Source organism: Haemorhous mexicanus, chromosome Z (assembly GCF_027477595.1).
Source record: "Haemorhous mexicanus isolate bHaeMex1 chromosome Z, bHaeMex1.pri, whole genome shotgun sequence".
Taxonomy (NCBI): domain Eukaryota; kingdom Metazoa; phylum Chordata; class Aves; order Passeriformes; family Fringillidae; genus Haemorhous; species Haemorhous mexicanus.
In genome coordinates, this window is record NC_082381.1 from 44,966,699 (window position 1) to 44,990,494 (window position 23,796).

Below are 23,796 nucleotides of genomic sequence, written 5' to 3' on the forward strand. Positions count from 1 at the left end.
AGATACATAAATGATCATTCTTCCACTCCCTTATTCTTGTCCCTCTCACCCTGACACACTTAATTTCCCTTGCTAAGGCATTTTTACTGTCACACTGCTAACTGTTCTGCTGAGCACATCCAGAGCCCAAGAAAGCCAATTTTGAAAATATACAACTGTCTTAAAAATCCCAGATATCTTGACATCATAAGCCATTGCGACTTTCTTGGTCTATGATCATGCCCCATTATTCTCATGTCCCGTTACTCTAAAAGATGCTCAAGCACAACATAACCCTATCAAATAAGTCCACTGTAGGACAGAAATGAAAAAAGAATCCATAGGATTCTCAAAGTATCTTTAAACTGGGAAGACAAGTATAAGCACCAAAATCCTCCATCCCACTAATTCATACACTAGGACAATTTCCACTTCTGGAAGGAAGAACCGAATGTTGGAGAAGTTGAGATAATAAACTGACTGAAGGGCAAAGTAATGAATAATAAGCTGAATGAAGGGCAAAGTGATGAAATGGTCCTTGGGCCAACAGTGGGAAAAGTGTCAGTGGGGCATGGAAGGAGAAATCTTTGAAAGCATGAGGACAAGTCAAATGTACAGGGGAACTCTGCACAGTTGAAATCATTGTGCTGGCCTCCTGTTCACCCAAGAAGACTTGCAGAAGGCATTGTTTGGAGTAGGACAGAACCAGAGGGGGAATGAGGGAGCTGAAACTCCACCTAAAATGCAAACAGCATTGCCATAGCTGGGCATTACTTGTATCTTCTTTCCTTGACTGGCCCTTAGAATTATTATTCCAATGAGAAGCAGTATGCAGCCCTGGGAGTTAAAGAAGCAGATTGGTGAGGGTCCTTGCATGTGTGAGTCATTGGTCTTCTGCTCTGACTGGACTATTGATTTACTGCTTAAAATATTAAAAAGCCACTGATGCTACTTTATGCATCTTGAGTACTTCTAAACAGTGATCAAGGTAATGAGCAGGTTTTGATGTCTTTTGCTATGTCTAAGTATCATCAAAATTATGTCTCTATTCATGTGAAAAATAAGAAAGTGTGAAGAATGCTGAAATAATTCATGGACTGAAAACTACCTCCTTCATGGGGAGAATCATAGAGTTCAGCCTACCTACCCTGTCAAAAAGTCTTATCTAATGTTGAGCTGATTACAGTGTATATGGACCTTCGTGAGTGGGAAACACATGGCACAGAAGAACTTTTTTATCTAGGAGAGAAAGGTGTAAATGAACAAGTGGCCAGAATACAAACAAGTATTTTCAAAGTCAAAGTAGGTGGTTTTATCTAAAAGAGATGCTAGAAAAGGGGAAAAGGCAGAGAATGTCTTGCTCTCAGGTTTCACACCATAACTGGAAGACCCATTAGTCGGAGGAACTGGATTAGTACTGGAATGCACTGTGTCATGTGCATTCCAGTACCCTTATAGGTCTTACAGGGCTACAGATCTGAGAACCTTTATACCAGTGAAAATTCAGGTCATTTAATTCAAGCTGAAATACTAAATTAATTATCCAGATTAATTTAATATAGGGAAAAGCCCAAGTTCCTCTTCTCAAGATGCTGTTCCAGTAGCCTTAAACTTGCTTCCACTTACCTTCTTAGAAGATTTAAGTAATCTTTTATGAGCTCAGGGATAATTATTTTTTTTATACGAGAAAAACTTTTGAATGAGCTTCATACTCTTTTTTTCTACTTTGATCTGTCTAATCACATGAATTAATTGACTGTTAAAAATTGTAAAATTCAAACATCTTTCAGGAATTCCATACAAATACTGAACTATGTCACAAATCATGCTTAAGATCACAGCTTCATATACTCCTCCCAGTGCCATGTGACTACCAACCCAGTATTGATTTCCTTTCATCTCAAAAACTGAGACAATATTCATTGCCAAAATGAAAAGCTGTGTGAGTTATGAGAATGCACCACCAGCAAGTTCCAGGATGAAGCAGTGATATAAAAAAGTGGGGGAGGGGGTAGGGAAAGCATATGTGAAAAAGCTGAATATACTCTTGTGAGAAGACATACATTGAAATAAAGCTTTTGTACCTAAACAATACAGGACCAAATGTAACAGATGGATGCCACAATACTACTGATCTTGTCCAGAGCTGGACGGACCTTGCCTCTGGCTTAGCTTAGGGGAGCCTTGGCTTAGCTTAGGGAAGCCTTGAGTGATGGCCAGCCATGTCCCACTGGATTTGTTCCCGTACATTCTTCCCCAGCTAAAACCTTTTCTTTTGTCTCTTGTGACTAAGACTCTAATGTGAATGGGGGAGAAGAATGAGACAGGTCAGGGTATAAATAAGCAGAGTTCATATTATCTCAAAATAATGCATTTCTCCCTTGCTGTTCCCTAACTGCCAAACAATGGTCATGCTGCAGCTCCTGAGTTTCATGTGTATCTCCTACCGCATCTGGCACTTCACAAATGTTTTAAACTGAAAGACCAAGATGAGATTCACAGTGCTTACTCTCCAGGAAAGTGGTCTCCTTTCCGGATAAACTGTAAAGATAGCTGGTATGCCAAATATAAAACCATCCACAAAGGACAGGGCCTGCTCCTCTTTGTGGTCTGCCTGGTAGAAGATACTCTAAACCCACCTATCCATCTCCAAAGTACACACCATGATTCAGTTCCCAGTTTTATGTGGCTTGAACATGACCTGAAGCACCAAGATTTCTGTTGCCGCTTAACTTAGTGCTATGTAACAATAACCCAGCTTTGAGTTCAAACAGATCTGAATCCCTCAAAGAAAACCAAATCTCTTCCCTTAGTCAGAGAAAGCCCCTTCTCCTAATTCCAGCCCTTCCAAGGTGAAACAGACATTTTCTTGTCAAAATTGTTTTATTACCTGCTATGGCATTTTTTAGGTCTGTCTCCCCTTTCCTGAAAGAGAGACAGCACAATCTCTGCCCAGGTACTGTCTGCAGCAGATTGGCATCACATGTGCTCTCCCTCAACCAGCTGCCTCATTGCATTGCTATTGATTCTGAGTTGGATTTCTGCAGCAAATCTATTGCACTTCCATTAGCAAGACTGCAAATGATGAAAACGCTCATTTATATCATCTCAGCTCTGCACCACAATTAACCTGCAACTTAGCCTCCAGCAAGCCAAATTGTGCTTTCTCATCTGATGCAGAGAAAGTTCCCCAAGGCTTCTCTGTAACCAGAAGTTAGGCAAAGCTGAGGTAGGCTGCCGTGTGCTTTATTTGCAGTGCATTAACAGGAAATCAAACAGTGTAAAAAATACAACAGGTAGAGAAAGAGGATAATTTTAGTCCTCTGCAGTGAAAATCCAAACCCTGAATTTTGTAATTACATCAATTATTAATCCGTTTTCCTTAGAAATTTTTGATGCAGAACTGTCACAGATGACATTTTTTAATAGAGAAATAATGGCCATATACTTTGCATATCTACTGTATTCTCTATACTCACATACGCATATGTATATAAATGAGTAGGGAGAACATGCAAAAGGCTCAGTGTAGCACAAATTCATGGAGACTTACTCTCAGGGAAGTTTCCAAAGCAAAACGGAGCTTTAAAAAAGAAATACAAGTGCAGACTACTGTTTTGTACTGAGAAATTCAGACTGTTAATAAGAAAAAACACTCCAGGAAATTCTGCTTTTTCGCCACCATGTTCTGTGCACAATGAATGGTTCATGAAAGGAAAACCACACCCATGAGGAAAATTTGAAAGCCATGACTTTGGGATGCTTGTCCAAGAGAAAGAAACACAAGACCAATCCGTACAGTTTGCTCCATGTTAAACAGAAGAACTGTTTCTGTTTTCATGCAATCAATGAAAGCTAAAAAGGGGGGTGGTAGGGATACTGAAAGAAATAAAAACAATAAATGTGTCTGAGCAAACTGGGCTTGCTAAGGACATTTTAAAGACAGTGTGAGCTAACTGGACTGGAGAGGGGAAGTCTCAATTATTGCTTTGGAAGGCTTAATGGACCTAACTCCCTAAAAATTGCTCCATCTTATGCATCTCACCCCACCAGTCCCCATGAGTGCTCCTGTCACAAGTATACACCCCTAGGAGCTGTCATGACCCTTGGAACAGCAGAGCAATACAGACTGGCTGGCTCAGTGCGGTGGCACTTGCTTTATTGCTGCTTGTTAATGGAGGCCTAGTTGTGTCTCCTGGGCTTACTGAGATCAGCATCCCTTTACTACGCTCCTGAGTTAGCCTCAAAACTTGTCTGGTATCCTAACCATGGTTAATTGTGACTTCCCTGTGACAAGATGTTGTTAATCCATAGGACACATAAAGAAAAGTCATGGCTTTCAAAATGACTCCTCATATTGTGGAGTAGATATTTAACTTAGAAACTGAATTGCAAGGGTATTCTCCCTGCAGACCCATGAGGAAAAAGAGTGACTCCTGTTAGAGTCACTCTGGGAATTGTCTGGGGGAAGTCTCTCCCTTTATGCTGGATATGCAGCTGAAGGCTAACTAGCTTCCTAATGCAGGCACTTAAGTCAGGTATCTGAAGCTAATCAAATCCAGTACTGTCAGAAATGGACTAGCATGTGCTCAAAGTTCCTGCATCTTCAAGTTCTGGGGAAAAAACAATCTCTCCTGCGGCACTGCCCTGCAGCGAGCTGGAAAAGGCTGAAGTAGAGCCTGTGCTGTATCATGTCCTTTCCCCTCCCCTGAGTACAGTCCCCTGCAGCTCTCTGAGACATCCCAGACCTTGACATGTCCAGAGGTTGCCAGGCATGGACTCGATCCTATGCTGCTGTGATGGGGATATGAAATACAGGTGGTCAGAATTAGACTCTTTCAAGCGTAAGAACAAACGCTGCATGAAGATTCTCTGAACAAACCCTCTGTCCTTAAATTGAAGTTAAAGGGCTGCAGCACTTCTAAGTGGAGGGAGAGGCTCCCTCTAGCCTGCCATCAAGCTAAAGTACAGACCTTCCCAAATTACTGTGAATAGGAGAAAGGACATCAAATGCAGAGCTGAGAAAGAATGAGTGGAAGTGAAAGAGGCAGGGAAAAAATGCAAGGAATATTTTCAGTATGATACAAGGTACAGTACAATTTTTATTCAAATTTCCCCATCTCTAGCTCTAAAATGACATAAGAAATTTAGCCATTGTATCTCAACTTAAGACTGGTCTTGCTTCTTTTATTACTCTACGCCTTTATCAACATAGAAATATTCCTTTCCTTTTGACTTACCTTCAGTATGTTAATATTATTTTTGCCTTGCTTAAAGAGAAAGGAAAGGTGAATGCTTTAAAGCATTGCCATAATTAGGGAGCTTGTTAATGATCTCTGAGTGCAGCTTGTCAAATTAGAAGGGGAGCTGAGACTAGTTCCCAGGTAAACAGCCACTACCAGGCTTCAGAAGCAATCTTTTAACCTTTTTCCACTGAGGATGAGAAAGCAGCATCCTTTGCTAATAATGACCTGCACACCTCAAATGGAAGCAGAAATCAGAAACACTGGAAGGGACCTGTCCCTCCAATAGTGAGAGGTAGTTGACAGTAATGTAGGACTCTTTTTCCACTTTGCCACATTCTCTAGGTGAGGCTGAGCACAAGTGAGATAGGAAGGAGTTCTGCCTGCCTCCCAAGGGACATGCACAGGTCCAGAGCTGTAAAGAGATAAAGACACGCCCGTTGATCGTCTGCTGGCCACCAGCACAGCGTGTGTGGAGCTGGCACATCAGTGCATGGCACCTGAGCTGGCCAGGGGAGCCAAAAGTGAAATGGATGCAGGGATGTGCCACTGGGCATGTGCATCCTCTGATGGTCCTCAAGATCTACCCTCAGGGAAACCTGCTCCAGAAAAATCATGCTGTGGTCTGTCTCCTGCCCTGTCTCCTGTGCGCCCTGTGACACTTGACCAGGTTTTAGGGGTTGTGGTCCCAAAGCCAAGGCCTGCTTGGGTTGGCCTGCCAGGGCCTACAGTGCCTCTGCTCTGGGGCAGAACCAAAGCACGGGAGTGCTGCACTGCTTTGGCAGAGCTGTCACCCCAGAAAGGCAAGCTCCACATGGGCCTTTCTGGGAGTTTTGTGGGGAAATATTCTTAAATGGAAAGAGGAAGAGGCTGTAGGAAGACCTTTAAAGAGGGGAATGGTTGGTTTGCAGGTATATAAAAGCTATTGTTACAGAAACACATTTTTTGCAGTACTACAGAATTGAATCTCTAACCAGCCTGGATAAAGGGTGGAATTGTGTTTGAAGGTGATAGTGTTAGAAGTAGTGAAATTTAGCTCCTGAACTGAGTTAGCATTTTTACAATCTTCATGTCTTCTCAGAGGGAGGGAGATTGTAGGTTAGGGTGTATTATTATATCCTGCTTGTAATAATACCTTCTCTAGTGTAATTATGCTAAGATTGACAATCTCCCTAAATATGGGAATGCTTTAAAACATTTACCTTTCCTTTCTCTTTCAGAAAAGGAAAAATTATATTAAAATACAAAAGGTAAGCTAAATGGAAAGAAATATTTCTGTATCAATAAAGAGCAAAGAATAACCAAAGGAACAAGACCAGTCTTGAATATAATACACTAGACACAATTATCAGGATTGTCTCTCTTCTGCTTTCTCTTCCAGGCTCCAGGAGAAAGAAGAATCAATTAGCCTTCTGCAGACTATGACCTTGAAGGATACAGCTTTAAGGGAAATATGCTGAGTAAGACAGAAAAGAGAGGAGAAGCGAAAAAGATTTGGAAACTCATGGAGGGGATAGGTTCAGAAACAGTACATCAAGCACAGAAGATGAAATGTGCATTTTTTAAAAATTTATTTCTGCACTGGAAAAAAAATTTGCAGCACATAAAGGACTTTCTGGGAACATATTACCTCACTCTGCCTGAAAAGAAAAAAAGGACACTGAAAGGCAAAAGAAGGGACAATCCAATTTGCAGATGCTACTTTTCAAGCCATGTCACAGAAAATTTTATAGCTGTCAAAGGCATTAAAAAAAAAAGTTAGCACTGATGCAATCTGTCAACCTCTTCAACAAATCTTGCTCTACATAAAACACAATGATGCGTTTGAAATGCAGCTGTTTCTAAAACCCCAAGTGAGTGCTTTAAGAGCTGTCCAAAAAAGTTCTTTTCATGCCTCTTGGAATTCTTAGGCAGACCTTCTGCAGTGTATTTTTTCAGCTAGATTTTCTGATTTTTCTTTGCAGATAATCAGAGACACTTGCCATAGTCAGAATTATGTACCACAGTTAGGATAAATTCCGTCTATGCAACATTCTCCCCTAAAGCAAACCAAACTTGATCTGCTACCAGCTCTCCCTCTCCTTTCAGTCTGCAGCTATGGAACTCTACAATGCCTTAATAACACATTTATCTTTAAAAAATAAAAACCCAAACCCCATAAACTCCTACATACACTAAACCCCCAAATCAAAATCAAAAAACCCCTCTCAACCTAATCACCTAACTTCTGGACCACTATTTATATCCCAGATGTGAACAGCTCTGAATGCAGATAATGGCTTTTTGTCCGTGACAGCTCCAAAGAACCTTTTCTGTGTCCCTCCGCCCCTTCCTTTACTTCAGAGATGAAGTTAGCATGTTTTTCAAAAACGTTTGTCACATATGTGGAAATTCAAGAGGGATTCTTGAGGCAATTATGACTGAATAGTGGTCTCTGGTCACTTTACGAAGAAAAATGTGTTAAAAAGTAATATATTTAATGTCAGAATGTTTGCACTACAAAAAAGATTTTATGCATCAGCAATATTTAAAATAAAACTCCCTTAGTATAGTTCTATTTAATTGCAAAGGTGGTTAATTCAAGTAATACCACAGACAAAGCCCCCTGTCATTTAATGGTACGCCGGTATTTCTCTATTAGACTGATTCCATCTGACAAATTACTTTTAACCTGAGGGGCGGTTGCCACCCATTATCTAAGCAAAAGGCAGCAGGGTTTCTACAGGTATACTCAGAACTTTCTTTCACTAATTCTGGAACTGCTGTTCAAGACTGACTCTCAGCTGAAAGGACCTCCTCTGAAATCACTGTAGTTATGCTCATTTTCACTGGCAAGGGGGTTGGCCTAAAATGTTAGATTTAATCCAAATGGCACACATCTATACCAAGTTCAGTCCCAGTGGGGCTAAATTTAGAAGTGAACTTCTGGTGACTTCAGAGCTCCAGGGTGAGGTCCAGTATGTGCCATCTTCAATGTGCCAACCTGTGGCATTATAGGGAAGGCATGAGGGAGAATGAATGACATGGGGTCCTGCAAGGAAATTTGTGAGGAATACAATTTTTCACTCTGATCACTGCAGCTTTCCACAGGAAACCTCAGCCCTGTGCTCTCAGCAGAACACTGTGCTGTCTTCTTTTTTACTAGAGTTAAACAGCTTTACACAGCTCAGGAATTGCTGGCTTGGTTTGCTTTAAATTTGGTGGGTAAAAATCAGGAATGTCAAAGAAATGACACTTCAGCAATGCAGTATTTTGATGCTTTATGATTACTACTAAGAAAATAATATAGATATATTTTTTTTGTTTGCTTTTGTGATGAGCAAAGACTAATTCGGAAATTGACTCTTCCCACATCAGCAAGAATGCTTTCCTGAAATGCCCCACAAAAGGCAGTAAGGCAATATATGAGAAACAATTAAACAAGAAGCAGCTCCTAGAGATAGGGGAAGACACAGAGAAATGTATGCTTTGCTCTTAAAAGAAAGGGAAAAATCATAAGCTAGATGCTAAGTAATAGTTCCCAGTTTAACTGCTTCAAATCTGCTGCTGCTTTTTCTCACTGTTCTGAGAGTTTCATGAGGATGATAGGGATATTTGGCAGTCACAGACTTCAGGAAGGATGTACCAGAAATGCTCTGCAGGCAAGGCAAAGAACACACATGGAAGATCCAGCACAAGAGACACAGCCAATTTATAAGGAAAATACACTATGTGGAATAGCTATCAGAGAAACCCTTGAAGCAAATTACGTGCTTCCCTACAAGTGGATGCAGAGAAAAAGGTGGTACTAGCCCTTTACAGGCATCCCAGATGAAGTCCTGCATACCTCAGAATTAAGGTCTGAGGACTCTAGATTCTGTTCTCAGAAGGCAACCCATGCTATACCTGTCTTAGCATGCTTAAGCTTTGCAAGTCAATCACATGCCCTCCTCGTAGACAGTCACAGAACAGTTAAGTGCCTTTTTCTTTTTTCTTTTTTTTTCTTTCTTTTTTTTTTTTTTTTCTGTGAAAGGGGAAAAAAACCCAAAGAAACACATAGCTTTTACTTACAAAGTTTTGGAGAAGTTTGGAGATTGGTTTCTGTTGCTTGTGCCTGAGATGCTGTGGTAGGCTCCAGGGCGGGTGGTGACAGCGAAGGTGCGGCAGAGGACAACAACCCAACATCTAGGATGCGGTTATACAGAGAAGGCTGGAGGAACGGTTTGGAGGGTACAAGTGAGCTGTCACTGTGCACTGTCACTTCAGCCTTGCTCTTGGGGCTAGGTACGAGGAAGGGTGAGGCATACACCTCCGAAGGCACCCAGGCAGACAGAGCTGTAGGATCCACAGCACTCTTTGGGTCTTGTCCTATCCTCCCAGGGTCAAGGTGGGTGGGAGAGTCATACTCAAAAATCTTGTCCACAAAGACCCACTTGAGGCCAGCAATGCAGAGGCAAAGGCTAAGCAGGCAAGCCAAGATAGGGGCGATGCAGATCTTTTCAGAGTTGAGGCAGCCCTTCAGTCGCTCTGCCTCCAGGCACGCACAGCAGGCTGCGGCAAGGCCTGCTATCCCCTGGACCCTCCTGTCCTCTCTTTGGGTCCCCGGCATGTTCTCCTCATCCGGGAGCCCGTTGAGGGACGCATCAGGGCTCAGCTGAGCTGAGGGGCTGGGGAAAGTGTCGGCAGCTACTTCAGACATGTTTAAGCATCAGCTCTCAAACAGCTCACCTCCAAAAGGCCTTAACTCTATCACAGTCCATTACTGTGAGACACAGACAAAAAGAGACGGTAGTAATAGTCACAGTGCTCTGCAAAAATCACAGACTGGGAGTCAATAAAAGGTCGAAGCTCAGCAACATCATCCAAACTGAGAGAGGAGTAATGCACAGGAAAAATTAGATCCCCCCAGTCCCTGTGCCCCCAAGCCCTCTGTCACTGTCTCTGCTTCTCTGAAGTGAGAATAGCTTTGCAATTACTGAGCCACTTTGCTAGCCACTTTTATAATTCCTTAAACGCCTCTCAAGCAATTCCAGCTCTTCTGCAGGGGGAAGAAACATTCCCCCAAAAGCAAGCACAACAAAACAAAATAGAGGTAAGGAGGGTCATGAGATAAAGAAAACCACAAACACTGAACAAACTGACCAGATTAAGTAAACCAGTAGCCCAGAGTGAAAGGCAAGACTCTCACCTTGAGCATCTGAGGCTGGTATCTGCTCAGACGAGGAAAACAATTGTCATGCGGTAGAAGGAGCAAAAGCAAAATCTCTAACAACAGCGGCAACGGCAGAAGTGACAGTAGCAGCAGCATCCTGTCGTGTTACAGCGGCGGCTGAAAGAGGCTGAATCATTACAGAGCAGCAGGTGCTCGCTGTCTGAGCATCACTGCAAACAATATCATTACACAGAGGTTTGAAAGCAAGAGCGATGCCAAGACGGTGGTAACTCCCTTTATCTCCCCTCCCTCTTTGTCCTCCTTGAGCGCTCATTCACTTTCCTCCGTTCCCCTCCCCGCCCGCCCGGCTCCCCCAGCCCCCTCGCAGCCTGTTTCCCTGATGTACAGACTCGCTCCTTCCTCCCCTTCCCCACCCCCCGCACTCTGCAGGGCTGCTCTGACTGAAATCAGTACACCCAGCAACGCAGGACTGTCAGTGACTTCCTATTTTATCCAATTAGGAGGAATAAAGGCCATCAAATCAAAGGGAGGGAGCGGACAGGAGTTGCTCACCCACCCGCTCCATCTCTCCCGGCAAAGCGTGGCCAGAGGCAGCGGCGGCCATCGATGGCAAAGTCCTCCAGCAAGGACTGGGTGTCGGTGGGAGCTCTTTGGGTTGGACTGGGCTCGCTTAGTCTGATATTCGATCTCTCCCAGGGGGAAGACCTCTTTCCAGAAGCAGTTTCTCCCTGCCTGACACCTAGAGACCGCTTTTCTTTCCAAGCTCCTTAATAAGTTTTATTTCCTAGGCATAGGGCTGGAATGCATCTCAGATCAAACAGAGGAAATAAAAAAACCCAAGCCATTCTCATCTCTGATAACTTTTCATTCAAGTTATTGATTCAAGTTATTGCAAAGAGGTTTGCTTTTTTCAAAATTCCATTTTCCAACCTCCTTTCCAGATCCTTTTCCAAACCCAAAAAACCCCAGACTTCACACTAAAGTCAGTTCCTGAATGTACTTTTCAAGAGCTCACATGTTGCTAGAATAGATCCTCACTCACCTTAGACTAAAAAAAAAAAAATTAAAAAAAAATTAAAGTCTTATTTATTATTATTATTGTTATTTAAAGGCTTACACTTCGTTAAATTTAGCTGCCGTTTCTCACTGTTACTAATATGTAGCACTACCATATACATCAATGCAGTATAATACAGGGGTAAATCAACAGTCCCCTTAACATAATGAAAGTAAGACTAGAATCAGATCTATTCCCAGTCTCTTTTGTCTCTCACAGAAAACTACACCCGTGCAACAATAAAGACGTGTACGAAAGGCAAGGTGCTTACAGCACAATTTCCAGGTCCTTGAACTTAATGAAAGCATTTGCATTGAAGTTTTGCTGGTGAGAATCCCCCTTTCTCCTCAGTATAAATGGCTGTGGGATGCATAAGGAGACAAAGAATCAAATGCTAAAAATTGCTCTGAACTAAGTTTTATTGGTGTCTTGTTTAGGCACATGAAAGGTAAATTCCTTTGTAGTTATCTATTTTTGGTAGTGTCAAAAGAGGCATCTGACTCTATCCATGTTCTCTTTCTGCCTCCAACTCTTCTCTCATCTCACCCCACCTTCCACAGGAACATTAGTAACATTCACATGAAAAAGATTAATCAAAATCTCAATGAATCCCATAGTGTTTTTACTGGATTGTCATGTCAAGGACTAATTGATGGATGTCTCATCACAAAGCTTCCTGTGAGGCGGTCGTAGCCAACTGAAGTAATCACAATGCTACTACAATCAAGTGCTTGGAGCATTTACCTTAAAGCACAGCTAGTGATAACACTCTCTGAAGGAATGTAAAAAGATAAATCATCTTACAATCTAGTCTACATTACCACTCAAGTGTCTGGTCCTTAGGTTAATGATGTGATCAGCAGCTTCAGACAGAACGAACAGCTTGCACTGCATATTTACATACATGGCTTCTCTTATTACAAAGCACATGTTCCCTTTTGCTGGTAATATCGTGCATCAGTGTAACCTCTCTCGAGTATCTCAAAACCTATTTCAAACAGCACTAATAACACAACCTCTGTAGAAAGTATAACAAAAAGTAGCATTGACGTGACTGGTGCGGTAGTCTGTGGCTACAAGTAAGCACGGTTTCTAGAGAAAGGATGTACCTTTCATTCGATTAACTGATAAATCCAGAAAAACCAGGCACACTTTCGCACACCCAAGTTGTTCCTCAAGTGTGAAGCTACAGCATCACTCTTCAAAGTGGAGTGGAAGCTGAGAACCAGCTGGGAATATTCTATTCATTGCACAGATGAGCTACCACAGCATCTGAGGGCTTGGGAGAAAATTTTTAAAATTACTTTCCTTCTTTATCCATGCCTAATTTTTCAACCTTCCTATTTCCAGTAAGAGAATTTTCCCTGCTGACCCTTCTCTGAGCCTGTGTTTAATCCCCAGTCCTGTCCACATCTTTCCTGCACTGGTCTTCCTGGCAAACTGCCTGCGTTCAATCTCCAGTAATCTTCGTGACCCTCCATCCTATCTACACTTATCTGCCCTCCTTTAAATCATGTTCCTGCTTTGCTCACATCTTCCTGCTGCCGTGCTGAACAGAAACGAACGTGGAGACCTTGCACCTTCCTTACAAGGGTTGCCACCAAGTTAAAACGAACACGCAAAACACTGCACAGCTGGACAGAGGGATGCCGTGCTACCTGCACGGGGGACGCATTCAGAGGCTCCTCTGCATGCGGGGACATCGCCCCCTTTCACATCCTGCTGCCGTCAGTTCGCACGGACCGAGAACGGGTTCTTCCCAAAGGCTCCTGCCCCAGCCCAGCTGGCTAAACGGAGGCTGGAAAGCATCTCTCCCCGCCTTTTTCTCCTCCACCGGCAGGCCCAGCCCGCCCGCCCAGCTCCTCCCGGCAGGCAGGCAGGCAGGCAGGCAGGCGGGCAGGCGGGCAGGCAGGCACACCCGCACACCCGCACACCCCCGCCGGCTCCGCGGCCGCAGCGTGCCCGTGGTCCCTGGCTCCCGGCCAGGCTGCAGTGCCCTCCTCCGCTGCGGGTCCCTTCCCCCGCCGCACCTCCAGCCCTGGCGCGCAGCCTGCCTGCCTCAGCATCACGCAGCCGGCTGTGCCCAGACCTCCTCCCCCTCCTCCCCTCCGCAGGGAAGCCTGCAGAGCTGCTTCAGCCCCCCAGCTCCGCAGGGGCCACGGGGCCTGCGGCGAGGAGAGAGGGGCGGCACCCGGCACGCTGTCCCCGCCTTCGGGGTGCCTGGCGGCTCCTGCTATTCCCCGACGAGAAGGGCGAAAGGAGATGCTGAATCATCGCCCAGACAGCTTCCCTGGCCCCGCTCCACAGGTGGCCAAAGCCAGGGCCAGAACACAGCCTGCCTGCCATGCTGCAATCCTATACCTTACGGGCTGGTTCCTCCAGGGACCTTTCGGACCAAAAAGGAACCCCCTGTGCTCTACCAAGTCGGGGTGGGTACGGGAGCACATTAATTTCTAAGTCAGCTCTCGAGGATGCAGTAAAAGCTCATTGATGATGGTCTCTCACTTCGGGTCTGAAGATAAATGTATAAACTGAAGGTACAGGTCACTGACTTCCTCTTGCCTCCAAAGCAATGCAGAAATGCTTTATACTGCATCTGCAGGCTTGAGCTTTTTACATTTCTGTAGTGACACTCTGGCAGTGGCGAGCTGTGCTTAAACACGGATTCTGCCCAGCTGAAGGAGATGAGTGGCTGGGAAGAGTCGGCAACTGGCTCACTGGAAGGGAGGCCTGGAAAATCAAGTGGGGGCACGACCTTGAAAGTAATGAAGTTTTACTGGGGTAGCCCATTGGTGGTATACACAGCAGGATAAGGAAGAAAATTACTTGCCTGTTTCAATAAGGTTAGCTTCATGTGCAAAGCTTTGTTCCTGATTCCCACGTAGCTTGGGTCTCTTTGGCTTAGAGGAAAATGCAGTTTGAGTCTACACTAATGAAGCTGATCTATGACTGAGATTTGGGCTCCTGCCAAATAACAGGCTGAAACTAAGAGCCTTAGAAAACTGTAGTTTTATTTCATGGAGTGTTTATGCAAAGAATCAAGTGTGGGGGTTTTTTTTTGTGAAGTTGCACTCCCAAAAGGCTCAAGGAAATAACACAAAACACCAGTTTTATGGGTGCTAAAAGGATGTGGACTTCCAACTGCAGAGAACTATTTTCTCTGGCCAGCCACAAAGATGTGAATAGATGTGTAATTATGACCAACATCATCCTGCAAACTAGAGCACAAGTACCATTTAACTCAGCTGACCCTTCAGTCATACCATAATAAGACCCAAACCTGCTGAAAGTTCTGGAAAGTAAGCTTGGTGAGTCATTCTCATGGAAGCCATTGGATTTCAAATATCTATCTCCTTCAAATACAGTCTTAATAGTCCACAAAAAGATTCCCTAAGAATTATCTACTGTCTTGCAACTGCTGGGACATTAGGAAATTAAAATACCTCTTCACAAGTGGTTATTCATGGCTCTGCTGTATAATGGCTTAAGAAAGAATACTCAGAGGACCATACATCAATATAGGACAAGTGATATGTACCCCCTTCCCCAGACTAGTTTCCTTTAAGAGCATGCCCATTCTTCAGTAAGAAGCAACAAGCAACATGCAGCACCAACTGCTCCATCATGTGTTTGATTGCACCCCTTTTTCTACCATACACTGAGAAATTAAAAGCACTGTAACTAACAATCCAAGAAGAAAAAAAAAGTGCATGTTCATTAAGAAGAGATTGATGAGGAAGATAAAAGGATCGCTTTTTATTGATTGCACTTTCTTCAAATTAAATAAGTGCACTATATAAAGATGGAGGAGTGACCTAAAGCAAGTGATCAGGCCCACTGAGCGACATCACTGCCAGCAGTCATAGTGTGGGAAGAGTGGGCCATCACACGTGGTAGAAAATTATTCATTTATTCATCCTTTCAGTGTTTCACCAAGCTCTCTTCCATAATCCATTTCCCTTGGACTGATGCCAGCATTCTTTGAGTCCTTCCAAAAGCCCTTACTAGGAACCTCATCTTTCAGCTCAAATGGCATGAGGAGAAAACTTCATTTTGCCTCTATACTGGTCCTGTCACTGAACCACAAATGTTAAAAGGGGACAAACTGCCACTTGCACACAGACATCTTATTTTTCACCTGTTGTAAAGCAAATATAACAGAGATGATAGTGCTGCTTTTATGCTTCTGCCCATTTCCATCACCTTCTTCCCTTTATTGGTTTTAAACCCTCTGCTCATTTGCAGCCATATGTGAGTGAGGAGATGAAACATCGAGCCTCTAAGAAAAGGCAGGAAATATATATAAATATATATTCAGGTACAGACATGAGGCTAAATATGTTAATGTCAGCAGAATAATTAGTGTTCTTAATTTGGTTGGTATAAAGGATTGCTGTGGGAAGACCCCCTCCTTTCAGACAACACAAAAGATGGAGACATGAAGAAGCTGTTCTACCCCTCTTTGTACCCTCAAGCCAAACCAACTATATTCGATGCTGGTGTGTCAGAAGCAGGTCCTCATGCTAGTATGTTACTTGGAAATGTCTGAAGAACAGTATGCAAACAAACAGCAGTGATTCTGAAAATGTTTGGGAGAGCTCATGTTGCCTCTGTAGCAGTATTTTCTGTATTGGCATCACACATACACATTTACACCAAGCATTTACACGCTGTAAGTCCAATAGTTGTGTCTTGCAGAGACATTGATTTGAAAAAAAACAACACAACAACAATGGCTGTTCTAAGAAAAGTATATACTTTAAATAGCTACAGCCAGTAATTGAAACTGAAAACTGCCATAAAATGGGCTGTTATTTCAGGAGAACCAAAAAGGTGTTCTGAGTCTTTTCATCTTCAAGTGAAATGTAAGACACCGAGTTTCTTTCATCCTATTCTAAAGCAGAGCTAGTGGCACTACACCAGACACGGAAATAAGACATGAAACCATGAATGTCAGGGTTTTTCATCAGTGACACTGATTCACTTCCTCAGCCTCTGCTAAGTTACAAAACGGGGATGGACCCCACCACTGTTCAGGCTAATGGAAACTATCTTGACCATGTGGTAAAGGAACATTTAAAAGGTGCAAAGACAAGTAATGCACTCTGCTAGGCTCTTTTGCCTGAGGGCAGATGCAGACAGAGAAAGTCCATGTGCAATTCAGATGTTTTTTAAATTTGTTTGTTTGGGGATTGTTTTTTTCTCCCAAGTCTGACCCCCCTTTCACTCTGTCACTGGCATCTCCAGCAAACCTGCTGGGGCCGTTGTGATTATTTATTTTCACACTGTGGCAGTGAGCTGGAGCAGCAGTGAAATCACAGGGCTCAGGCTTGATCATTCACTCCCACCTACCCTAGTACTGCACTCCTGGTTTTGAACTGCTTTATTCAGACAGAAAAAAATTCCTCATGGTATTCATAGGACAGTTGCAATACTGCTATTTTGCACAGGCTCAGCTATGCAGGATTCTGGGTTGGACTGGGGAGCACTGAGGATACAAAGGCTGACAGCCCTTGTATTCACAGTGCTCCGACTGCTGGCAGAGTCACTGGACAATGATAATTTGATTCAAGGTCCTGAAAACCCTGAATCAAGGGATTATCCCTTCCTCATTGACACACAGTTAATAAAATACTTAAACGTGCATCTAGTTAAACAAGTGGTGAAATTCCTTCCTGATTAGAGATGGGCCACATCATATATCTAAGTGCTTTTTTGAATCAGAGCCTAATCAGGAACTGAGAAGGCATTTTTGGAACGTAGTGCAGTGGTTTCATGATAAACAGTTTGGGTGGCAATATCATCCTTTTCCTTGCCTCTCCTTTCTTTTTGCTCCTTCTGTTCTGTCACTTCCACTAATGCACTAACATTGTTCAGCCCTAATCCTCATGCTGGTCCTGTAAATACCTATATATCTATATATCTCCTAGGCTGGAAGAAAGAGAATAGGACCATGCTCCAGAGGCCTGAAGTCTTGATCTTCTCTTCTCACAAAAGACTTTGCATATCGAAACCATGACCCAAAGCATTTCCTGAATCTGGGCTTGATTTAGGCAGAGGCATGGAGAAGATCCCAACAGGATACACATCACTCTGAAATATCTTTGCTGTACTTACTGCACCTTTTTTTTTTTTTTTTGTAGTTATTGTTTTGTTTGTATAAATAGAATTATTTTTGTACCTGTACGTATTCTCAACAGCTGCTATTTAGATCTTAAGGCACCATACTTTATTTCACTTTTTAATACTCTAACCGCTCATGGAGTTTTTAATAGAGAACTCTTTACTATATATGCATTCAATAGTTTTGCTATTAGAAAAGCAAAAAGAAGTCAAAGGTTTGAAGCCAGCCTACTACATGGAAGAATTTCTGTATCATTAAATAAACATGTATTAATGATAGGACATTAACATATTTGTGGCTTGGACTTTTGAAGTACATCTAAGAGTAAAGTTATACTTCAGGAATCTCCAAATTTCAGAATTCTTGCAGAAAATATTATGATTTCACCTCAAGAGCTGGTTTGTTTAGCTACATTCTACAAATAAATCTAAATAATGAAATGAATCCACCTTATCCTAAATTGAGATATGGATTCAATTACACTTGTTAGATTCAGTTCTGGTCATGTTTATATGTTACCTGATTATGCACAAGCTAGCAGAATTGGTATGTCCACTGTTTGAAACAGATAATCAACAAGATATTTTTTAGTGCAAAAATTTAGCATTAACAGAAGCAGTAGCTCTCACCATGTCTCAGAATCTTAGTACCTAGTACCATTTAATATTTAAAATTCTTTCTTAGTGCATTTAAAAGGCCATGGAAGGCATGAATCACTCCATTGGAATTGGCTGAAAAACTGTCAGTTTCACAAATTAAGAAGAATTCAAGTAAGTATGACAAAGGATATTTTTTGTTTAGCAATGAGTTTTGAGTAGTCTAATCAAATATGCTTTTATTACATAGCTAAGTTTTAAATGAAAAGCCTAACATGTCACATCTTTATCACTTCTGCACCCAGGCTCTTTTTTTTGTGCTCTGTACAGTCTAGCAGAAAAGCAAAACTCTTATCTTCCAGAAATCAATTGATTTAAGGTAGTTAACTTTTCTCACAAACAGGACTTCAATATTTGTACATCAGGCTGAGTCCTGTCAAGAGCAAGAGAGTAAAGTGGCGAAGAGGAAACTCTGAAACATTAAAGAAATGTTCATTAGCCTGATGCAGTTCAAAGCTACAGAGCAGACTCTGTGCTGCTCCAGACACTGAGTAGACCCCTACACCAGGGTAAAGCAGATTTATTACAACTTGTTTGTATTTAACACATGGACATACAGCAGCACTGGGCAATATGGGCTACTGGGGGATACAAGTCCTGTAATGCAGCTTTGGAAACATCCCCTTCTGCAGGACATTGAACAACCTAGAATGAAGCATCAAAGGCAGAGACAGAGCTGATACACGTATACATATGTATCAGAATGAGTTTATAACTATAATTTCATTTGAAGGATTCATTATTCCTGCAGCATTTCCTGCATTCACACTGCTGGTTATGTCCACTGGGGGTGCATTATGTGTGCCTGTGTTTCACTGCAGAGGCTACAGAGCGGCAGTGAGACTTCAAAAACAGAATGGAGAGGACAGCCTGTCTTTTTCCATCTTCTTGAGGGTGTCTAAGGAATAAATGCATTTACTCTGAAAGATTATTTGAAAAGGTGGTCCAGAGAGGCAGGGCTAAGGTCATCCTGTATTCTGAGTTCCCAGCCAAGCTCATCCATATTAGCACCCAGAGAGAAAGTCAAATAAAATTGAGCTGTCCTCATGTACACTATTGCATTGTAGGTATGCTATGCCTGTGGAGAATAGTGGCTGCAAAGTGGAGAAGGGAAGCCTACAGGGCTACAAGAAAAATAAAAAGGCATTTTGTGTCTTTGGCCTGTATGCACATAAATTAAATTAAATAGAGTCCCTAAATCCTTTTCTGACCAGGGCCACACTCTGAAGCCAGACGTTATAAAACTCTCCCTTTCCTTCAGAAATTTGCTTCTGCAAAGATGGGGTCAAATATCTTGCCAGTGTGAGAAAGATTTCATCCTACTCAGCTGTGGAAATAGTGAGGATCCAATACATGTTTTCATTTGAGAGATGCTTTACTCTTGCTTAAACTCTGCATATTGCTTAACTGTTGCTTAACTCCATTTAAATTAAAGGCTGCCAAAGGACAGAAAAACCTCTCAGTGTTTCTAATTTCCCACTAAATCCTTTGTCCTTCCTTCAGGTTTCCAACAAAGGACATTCTAACAGCTTTGCACATGCTAGAGGAGAAAACAAGGATGTGACCAAAATAGATTCCATTCTAAAGGCACCAGCTTCACAGGACAAGGATCAAGCTCCCAAGGATGGACCAGGCTGATGCCCATTCATGGGCAAAACAATTCTACTTTTTCCAGAAACCTTCAGCTTAGTTAAGGAATGAAACAACAGGGGGTCTTTTATTTTGAACTCCTTTTGCTCTGAAGAGTAGAGATCATGCTCCTGCTTCACTGATGACTTTGAAATTATTTTCTGAATGTTAGTAACAATCTCTTGTTACTAACAATTGAAAGATATGTGAAATTTGGTATATTGCATTCCTTTCCTTCATCAGGCATCAGTTCATGGTTTCATCAGGAAAGCAGCCTTGTGCAGCTGCATAGAGTTCGCTCCTTGAGACTGCCTTCAAGAATACAATATGAATAAAATTCAAGTGAACTGAAAAGAATTATACTGTTTTGGCCTGCACTGCTGAGTATGTGCTAGTAACACTACACAGTGCAGGTGTGAGCAGACAATACACTTCCCTTTCTAAACTAGCCTGCTAAAGAAGTGCTAGTATTATCCCAATAGTGACTATTAGGTTAGACATGGGCTAATTAAAAACCTATGCAGCTGGGTCTCATCAGCATTAATAATTACGTGTATCTGTTTCCACCACCTTTCACCCCCACCTCCCCATCTTCTTTCCTCCTCTAACAAAAAAAAGTAATCTCTGTGCATGTATGTAATTACAGGAAACATTATGCATTATTAATGTGGCTGCAGCAGACAGAAAGTTCAGGTTTACTGCTTACCAGTGTAGAGGTAAGTTGTAGCTACTGGCAACAGTCAGCTTGCCCGTGCATTAGATAATGAGACAGTTTCCAAGAGTTCCAACTGAAGAGGCTAAATAATACCAGCTATTTGGAAAAGCACAGAAGTTGGAAGGCATGATGTATCTGAATCTACCATTGAGATGGACAACAAAGGACAACCTGTAAGAATTGTTCCAGGAAAAATTAAGTTGCGACAATAAGGATGTGTGTTTTCTTTGATCCATGAATGGGATTATGTTCAAAAGCAATAACATGAGCTGGAAGTCTACAGAGATTGGGCAGAGAGGAAACAGGTACAGATTGTACCCCATGAGATGAAGCACCCCAAATAAAGACCTTTATGATGCCTTTCTCCTACCAAAACAATAGTGTTCACAGTGACCTGGAAAAAGTATGCATGTATGTCCTGTGATTTCAAGGAACATTGGACAGGTCAGGCCAGAAGTGCTCATTTCCTGGCACACCACACAGGGACCTATGATTACAGACATCTATCTGTCAAACTGGTATCTGTACATTAATGCTGAAGATATGCCTTTCAGATTTCATTTTCTGTTGCTCTGTACAACATATTATGGTGCACAGAACACGGATACAGAGCCAGAACTCCTGAAATGAAGGCTTAGAACAGCAGAAACATACCATGTGACTTGAACAAGCAATAAAGTTACAGATTAGATCCATGAATTAAAGTCACAGACACTAATTCAGACCTGCTTCCCCAGCAGGATGCCTTTGTGCAGTTTCAACCTGAGTCACAATTCCTTTTTCCCCTCCTCAAGGGGTTCCTTTCTTTGTACAAAATTTGTAACTGCTCTTGATAAAGTGCCTAAAATGTAAAAATGATAAAAAGCAGCAAGGAGCTGTCCTAAAGCTGAAGAGTCAGAATCTTCTCCCACAGACTGCTGATGCATCTCACAGATTTAAGGGATCCGCCAAAAAGCTCAAGTAGACTCCCTGCCCAATAGGTCAGAGGGGAGGCCTCTGGTCTGCATTCAGAACCAAAGGGCTAGCTAGCATGAAATTTGGCACACAGGCAATGTTAAAGCTTTGTTATCCCAGATCCCTTGCGTGTTACTGAACAAGCTCTGCAAAGGATTATCATGACACCTACCATTTGGGCTGTAGTCCCTCACTTCACCCTGCCATCTGACAGAACCTCCCTAGTGGCTTCAGGCCAAATGTTTATTCTTCCCACAATGGGAACAGTTGGGCATAATGGAGATCAGGGTAAAAAACACTGCAGCCTTGCCTTTGTAGATGACTTTCTGTGGTTTGAGTGGCAACAGTTAACTAAGACCTTTTCAGCTACCCATGGCCATTGACTATTTCAGTACTGAAGACAGGCTTTTTAATACCACTGTGGGGAACAGCACACAGATGACAGAAAAATCCTTTGGTAATTATTTTGGCTAATCCTATTAGGAAAGAAAGGCTTTCAATTGCAAAAGCAACAAAAAAACCTTCCAGAGAAGGAGCTCCACCACTTCAAATTAAATCAACATGCCCATCCAGTCCATGATAGCCTGATTATTATTGTACATAAGAAACCTTGTGTTAGCTGAAATGAAAAAATATTTAACATTTTAAGAAGTTTATTTGATTTTTTTAAAATTCATTTGAAATACCGACAAATCCAAGAGACTGCCTCCCTGCTTGGATTTTATATGCACTTGACTAGTCCACAGTTCTACCTGTATATTTTGCAAGTAAGACTTTTACAGAATGGCACAATTTTATAAGGATTTTGCTTCGGTTCCAAATTTATGCTCCTAAATTTTTCTCTTATTTTAATGCTGTTGTACCATGACAGTGGTAGAATTAACTCTTTCATGTGCTCATCAGAAATTCAGCTAGAGTGTTTAAAATGACAGTAACTTGATTTACTGAGCAATAAGAGGAATTATCCTTCTATGGCCACCAGCCAAACAAGCAATCTTTTAATTAGGCATGTGCAGTCACTGCATTTCCTTTATGAGGGAGGAAAAAAAAAGGAAGCCAGTCAAAAAAAAAAAAAAAAAAGAAAAAAAAATTGTACTCAGACACTTAAAATGAACCTAACTTGGTAAACAGGCAGATCCAACCATGTGGCCTTGGGCATTTTCATTTGCTTTCTTACACCTGCAACTGTATGTGTCTCTCCTCCATTCCTTACCCTAGAGGTTCCTGGATGAACCAGGATCCTGCTCAGATCCTTCTGCGATCATAGACTTCACCCAACGTGTTAATAGGAGCTTTTGGTTGTATTTTAAAATAACCTGTCATGGCTACCCTTTTCTCTCCCTTGGGAGTCTTCTTTCTCTCCTGAAATCACACTTTTAACACTGGCACAACAGACTGTTTTAGGAAGAACTTCCACATTCCTCTTGCTGAAGGAAGCCTCCAACTCTGCAGGAAATAATGATACATTTTTTACATCAGAGATGTGAATGTCGCTGAAGCTTTTTTTGAAGACTTAATGAACAGAGAAGACACATGGTGAACACTCTCACAGAAAAACAGTAGGTGCATTTATATGATCATAGTTTAATGCTTTTTTTTTCTTTTTTTTTTTTTTTTTTTCCTTCCTTACAACTTCAAGGAAGCTCCTCAAAGGCAGGATCTAGGAGATGGACAGACATGAAGACCACTTCCCATGCTCCATCTTAGTCATCTTCAGTGTGCTGGCTGTCTGCCTGGCTTCCTACTCAGCACCTGATCATGGAACAACCATTGGCAATTGTTTGGACTAATACTCCCAAGAAATAATTTTAGTTTTGAGCCATCGAAAGTCTTCCTGGGCATCCATTGGGATTTCCGCACATGCATTTCAGAATTCATGGGCTGGTCCCTCAGGAGCCAACTGCTGGTCTGGGATTCCCAGCCTACATTCATACTAGTCCTAAGACATGTGCTTAAGGCCTCTCAGGAATTTTTTCTTCTGACCAGTGTCTTGTTAACATCCAATTGCTAGATAGTCTTTTTTGAGAAGAAGAATATGTCATTGCGACTGTTGTCCCTGTGATATGTTTTTGCATTTGCAGATGTACAACTTCCCTCTAGTTAGAAAAAAATCTAAGCAGGATTGCATATCTGCTAAAGACTGGGAAAGAAAGACTGTTTGATGCCTGACCAGCAGCACCAATTGTGTTTACCCTGAGCGTGAGTGTGAAAATGCAGGAGAAAGAGGCAGATGCTTTGTGGGACCTCTCTCCATTTATTTATCAAATATACAAGTAACTGCAAGACT

General features: G+C 42.2%; 2 protein-coding genes across 11 annotated transcripts in view; both read right to left on the reverse strand.

The window, feature by feature from the left end:
* Positions 1–23,796, reverse strand: part of NRG1 (neuregulin 1) — a 176,555-nt gene that overhangs the window by 90,817 nt on the left and 61,942 nt on the right. The window lies entirely within an intron of this gene.
* Positions 9,855–10,517, reverse strand: LOC132322545 (uncharacterized). Its single transcript, XM_059837063.1, has one exon. The coding sequence runs from the start codon at positions 10,507–10,509 to the stop codon at positions 10,348–10,350; it is 162 nt and encodes a 53-aa protein (XP_059693046.1). The 5' UTR covers positions 10,510–10,517; the 3' UTR covers positions 9,855–10,347.